The 6,135-nt window shown below is 53.1% G+C and overlaps 1 protein-coding gene across 1 annotated transcript in view; it reads right to left on the bottom strand.

Moving 5' to 3' along the window:
• The window catches only part of AQP5 (aquaporin 5), a 3,122-nt gene extending 2,870 nt beyond the window's left edge, over nucleotides 1-252 (bottom strand). Inside the window, 1 exon segment of the mRNA XM_010074195.1 lies at nucleotides 2-252. Within this exon segment, the coding sequence (XP_010072497.1) occupies nucleotides 2-252 (251 nt within the window).
• Nucleotides 253-6,135: the final 5,883 nt, after the last annotated feature.

The raw sequence follows: 6,135 nt of genomic DNA, 5'->3' as shown, positions 1-6,135 counted from the left end.
GAAGGAGATCTGGTTCCCGACAAAGAAGGCGATGGTCACGGCCGGGTTGATGTGGGCGCCGCTGATGTGGCCAAACGCCTGCACCAACGACGCGATGGCCAGGCCGAACGCCAGCGCGATCTGAAGGATGCTGGGGAGGGCAGACGGCCACTTCAGGGCTGAGCCGAGGCCGATGAAGACGAAGATGAGCGTGCAGATGAACTCGGCCAAGATGGCTCGACCGAAGCCCGGGGTTAGTAATTCCTGCCTCATGGTGGGAGCAGGTGGAGGGCAGCTAGGAAGGGAGGAAGTTTAGGTTTTCTCTGTCGCCAGGCTCTCCGGTCTGCACCCAGTTGCTGGGCCATACCTATCTATATATATGCAAGAGCAGCAGGGAGCTGTGTTCCAGGGCGGTGGGTGGAGCCAGGGAATTAGCCAGTCCTCCCAAATTATCATGTGAAACTGGAAAAGTTTCCATCTGAAAATAACTTCGGAGCCTCTTGGTGAACCAGTGACTCAGATATTGGTGGCATTTCTTTCTCCTTCCCTCTGCAAACAAAGAGCCTCTATGGGGTGTCTCCACGGTCGTTAGATAACGCGGTTGCATAATGATGCCACGATATCTCCTCTGCTTTCCCCTTTTACTACCTCTCACCAGGTGCCAGGTGTTTTGTTAGCAGAGGTGTAGTAAATATTCCCTTCCTCTGTGTGCTTGCAGGCTGGAGAGGACTGTGGTTTTGTTTGGAAATTCCCATTGCCGGCATCGAGCTGGAGGAGCTCTCCTGGGGCAGGGCTCCCGGTGTGTTTGGTTTACACAGGATGTCAAAATGTAAAGTGAAGAACCTGGAGCTGCTCCCGGGCTGGCAAGACAGCTCAACTCCAAGAAACAAATTGCTTGCAATCACCTGGGAGCAGGGCAGGGTCTGGGGGATGCTTGGCTTTGCCGGTGAGCCGTGGACAAGCCTCCACGGTGCCCGGATGGAGGCTGAGCGGGACGGCGCAGCTCGGATGGAGAGGGCTGGTGGCTGCAGAGCCCGGCCGTGGACCTCTTTGCTGCCTTTCTGCTTTACTGCTCCCTACAGAGCACCGGGTGTGGGTTTCGGGGGGTGCTGGCTGCCTGTACCAGGGAGGGCGGATCCCACCCCTGTCATCTCGAGCCCTTTTCTTTTCTTTTTGCTTTTCAAGCTATTGCTCAATGAGGTCAATGATTTTGCTCTTGGGAACGCCAGCGTAAAGCCACAGGCTTTGCATGGACACGGGCCATGTTTGCATGTCTCCTGTCATGTTCCCGTGGGGCTGCCCTCCATCCTAAATCTGCCCAGCTGCAAATCCTCAGCTGGCAGGGAGTGGAGGGGGGGGCTCTCAGTGCTGTGCAACATGGAGCTGTTGGGGATTGAGGTTTTGGCGTGGAAAAAGGCTCCGGTGACACTTAACAACAAATTCTTGGTTCCTTCATAGTCTTTGCAGCCTTGTGCCAGGATTAAATTTTTTTTTTTTCAAAATGGGTTTGGGTGCCAGAGCTGCTCTCTTTACTCAGTTGATTGCATCTTGTATTTCTCAAGCTATGCCATCTCTCCGTGCCTAACGCCCGGGCTGGGGTCATCCGCAGCTGCCACGTGCCTCTGCAGACGTGCTCCAGCACGCGGTGAGCAAAGCTCTTCATGCAGGACATTGGCAAAATAATTTGAATCCCTCTTTAAATTTAAAAAGCACTAAAAAGTTGCATTCGCTGCTGCCTTCTGCTGGGTGCCGTCAGACCTGCATACGTCCTCTGGGGTCAAAAGCTGGGAGGGAATCCTCTTCAGGGCAAGAGGAGGTGATTTCTTCCTCCAGAGCTGAAGATAAATGAGCTTTTCTCCTCCAGCAGAACCCAAAGCCCTGAGCTCAGCAAGCAACCCCAGAGAGTCTCGAGGGACTGCAGATCTGTTACAGCCTTAATTCCCGATAATGGTTTTCTCCTGGTTCTGCTGATCCTGGGAGAGATTGCAGCGTCAAAGACCAGATCTGTAATCCTAGAAACACCGGGTCCGTTGGCGTGTTCTGGTGAAAGTTTTGCAAGCTGGTATTTCAAGACACCCTGGCTGGATTCCAGCTGGAGTAATTGCTTGCCACTTCCCTTCAGCCCTGCCTGTGGCTTCAGCTGGATAAAATCCACCTTGTTCCCATCCTCCAAACGCTTTCGTAACGTGCCCGCCGCAGATCTCCCTCGGAGGTGGCCGCGTTTCGCCAGCAGCTCCTCCACCACCCGCCTCCTTTGAGCTGAAAAGAGGCGCGGAGCCAAAAGATGCTCTCCCAGGTCCCCAGCTGTGGATAACAACCTCCCAGCAAAATCCTCTGGCTGACTGGGAGATACAATCAATTAAGGCTGAAAATGATGGTGAAAACTTCTGGAGAGAAACAAGATGTTTCTCTAACAACACGCCATGCAAAACCCACTTTCCCAGGGCTGTTTGTGAGAATTTCCTCTCTGGAGCATCCCTGCTCGGCTTCTCTGATGTCTAACCAGCGGTGGGAAGGCTCCTGCTCCTCTCCTGGGCTGCCTGCCCTCCAAGGAGCTTGTACGAACTGAAAGTGCCTTTGATGTGTCAAATTTAATTGAATTGGGCAAGCCGTTGAGGAGGCATTACGCAGGGCCCTGCTGACAGATGGACACCTACGTGGTGGGGTCACGCACGCCTCGTTTCCCCCCTGGGCTTTTGGAGGAAAGGAGGCGAGGAGGATTTTTGCAAGGAGGACAGGTTTAGCTGTCTCCCTCCTCCTCCTCCTCCTCTTCCTCCTCCTCCTCGCTGGTGTTGGCAAGGAAACAACCCAACCGAAAATCACCCACATCTCCCACCTGGTTGCGGGGAGGATGTGCTGGAGGGGGACAGGGACCCGAGCCCAGCGCTGGGTCGTGGTACAAGGTGCCCAGGTGGGAGGAAGGCAACTGGTGCCTCATCCTCGCCTGGGGGCCTCCGAGGCTCTGCCTCACCCACGGAGGTGTGTGTGTTATTAACTGAATACGTGTGCCGGTCCCTGCCATCCCCAGTTTGCTGATTTCATTTTCTGAGCCCGCGCGGGGCTGCTATTAATTTGTCATTTCCGCGGCAGCCCAGATTTCTGACGGGTTTGACTCCGTGTTGGATCTCGAAGCCTGGCAGATGGCATTGCATGCAGCCAAATTCAGATTATAAACGCTGCCGAGACTCACACCAGCCTGGTTCTTGTTTTTTCCCCGCTCACCTGGCTCCGTATCTCCACCAAGGACCTTCAAACTGGCGCAACAGCAGAAGCAGGAATAATAATAGTAACAGGAGACAACTCCTTCCCTGGAATCTGTGATTAGTTGGGATTAGGTGGCCGGGGGAGGAAGTTTGGTTTCATTTGGTTTTAAGAGAAAGGGTGTTTCTTGCTGACTCAGCTTTGGGAGTTTGCAGCAAGGCAAAAAGGAAAAAAAATAATAATATTCACTGGGAATTAAAAGCGGAGCAAGAGGCAGGAAACTTTCCCATCCTCATCCTCGGCTCCTGGGGCTGCTCCTTGCCCTGGTGGTGGGGAAAGTGGTGGGATTAGGGCAAAGCTTTGGCACTTTCTAGCGCCAGGTGATGTCTCTGTTCAGGTGTTTTGGATTTCTCTGATCTGACCCACCATCTGCTCGCGCTCCCTTTCAAGGCGAGGGATTAATGTTGGCTGGAGGCTGATGGTGTTTCCACCTTCTCCTGCCCTGGAGCAATGAAGCTTTTACTTCCCCTACTACCCTGACCCAGCTTCAGAGCAAAAACCCCGCGAGCCTGAGTCTGGACTTGGGGATGACCCCATGTCCCATGTCCCCATGTCCCTTGGTGCCATCCCACCACCTTGGCTGGAGAAGCGGGTCCTGAAGCTGCCGTCCAGCCCTTGGCGGCCACTGCGCTGAGGTGGGTGGTCACAGTGACCTCGTCACCTGTGTGCCTGTAAACAGGGATTCAAATTATTTATTTCTTAAATTGATTAATTAATTAATTAAATGCTGAATAGAATTAATGCTTAATAACAGCATTGCTCTGCTCTTAGAAATTACCCGGCGGTCTCTAAGGCGCACAGCTGGACGCAAATGCTTTGGGGCTGGTCTGCAATGGAAACGGCAGCATCCTGAATAATTAATTTGCATGGGAATCATCATTAAACCATCACATGGGGATAATAATCCGTATCAGAGAAAGCAAAGGGCCAACTAGAAAAAAAACCCCGTACGAGATCTCACAGTAGGGAAGCCAGGCTTGAAACCCCAGCGTCCAGGTTTTCAGGTCTGGCCCTTTCCAGCGAAGCACCAGTGGCACTAAGAGGCCGTATTTTGGCTCATCTGGAGAAATACTTTGAATTCTTATGGGCCAGCAGCCGTCAGCGGTGTCCTCAGGATGCCGAGCTGTGTTTGAGGCAGTGCTGGTTCTACTCCTGCAATGTGTTTGCCATGGAAATGTCTCCCTGGCGCGTGCAGTCTCCTCTCAAGATGGCAACGCTTGGGAATAAATGCTGAAATGATGCGGGGAGAGAGCTGCCACCAGGTAAGAGATCTCCCCTCTCTGCCTTGGCGCCGGCGCTTGGGCAGGCGGGATGCCATCCCACCGGGCGTGCTGCTGGGACGGGACGGCGTGGGGCTGGGGGACCAGGGGCCAGGCTGGGGTGGAGGTGGTCGAGTTGCATCCAGGCAGAGGGGAACGAAGCGTCAATGAACGCCATGAATAACGTAACGGAGAGGAATCTGGAAACTCTTAAAAGCTGAAATTCTCGCATAATCACCTGGCTCCAAGAGCCCAGGAGTTTGGAAAGCAAAATATTGATGACAGTACGTGGGCAGCCAGTTTCCCTGATGAACTGGAAAATCAGTTTTTCACTCATTCTGCAGTGAGACCCAGAGCAAACGGGTTGAGAAATTTCTGAACCTAAGAAGTTAGATAGTATGTCCTGATTGAAAGGGACTCAGGGTGGGAGCATCCCCTGATGCGTCAGAGCTGGAGCTAAAGACTTTCGCACTGAGTGGTCTCTGGGGAAATGTGTGTTTTTTCTTTAGGTTGTGGGTGTTCCTGGAAAATCAGGCTGAAAAGATCGAAGCAGAGCCTCTGGTTTCGCACTCAGCCTTTGGCAGAGCTTTATGAAATGGGACGTGCTGCAAGCCTTGAAGACGCAGGAACCACCCGGGGAATGGGCTTCCCCATGGAGCACCAGCCACCTCCTGAGGACCGTGGTCCTTTCCCAGATGACACCCAGCCCTACCTCCCCCCTCTTGCTCTCCTGGATGGATTGAGCCTCCCAGTCCCTCCTCAAGGAAAACATGCTTGGGAAATATTTCGACATGTATAAATAGATCCATAAAAAATAACGACGTGCCTGCATCCCAGGCAGGTCATGCCATTGCGAGGCAGGTGCTGGATGGGAGCTGAGCACTCACGTGGCCATCGAGATCCGGATCTGGAGGATTTGTACAAGGTCAGGACAAGAAACTCAGCGCAGAAAGCTCAGCTCTGATCTCTGAGGTTTGAAGCTGGGCTCTGCTCTTTGCCTCTCTGTCCTACAGGCGTGACCCTGTCTCTGTGGGAGTGAAGCGGTTCACCCTGCGTCGTGTTTTCCAAGATAGCGGTGGGGTTGCTGTTCTCCAAGCCAGGCTGGTTCTCTTCCTGTTTTCTCCCAGGGAAGGCACTTTCCCAATTTCCAGCCATGTGAGGGAGAAATAATTCAGGTGCTGGGTTCGAGGTCTGCGCTCTCAGGACAGACAGTCCCAGCTTTCTCCGGAGCAGATATTTGGATGGTTTCAGGTTGCTCTCGCCCACCTCTACACAAGGTAAAAAAACAGCAGGTAAGGGTTGCAACCCTCTTTCATGGACTTTAAATGCTGAAACAAGGGAACATCTCGCTACTGACCGTGAGATGCCTGTAAAAGTCGCCAGGATGCATTTCATGAAGTCGTGGCCAACAGCTGATGCTGAAGGCACAGGAGCGTAGAGAAGGGGAGATTTCCTTCACTTGAAGATACTATGATACTTCTCAAAAGTGTCATTTCAAATAAATCATTCAAGGCCAGGCTGGATGAGGCTTTGGGCAACCTGGGCTAGTGGGAGGGGTCCCTGCCCATGGCAGGGGGTGGCACTGGGTGGGCTTTAAGGTCCCTTCCCACCCAAACCATCCTGGGATTCTGTGATT

This window comes from Pterocles gutturalis, unplaced genomic scaffold, assembly GCF_000699245.1.
Source record: "Pterocles gutturalis isolate BGI_N339 unplaced genomic scaffold, ASM69924v1 scaffold25571, whole genome shotgun sequence".
NCBI classification, from domain to species: Eukaryota; Metazoa; Chordata; class Aves; order Pterocliformes; family Pteroclidae; genus Pterocles; species Pterocles gutturalis.
Note: the sequence above shows the minus strand (reverse complement) of the source record. Positions and strands in the feature narration are given on the sequence as shown.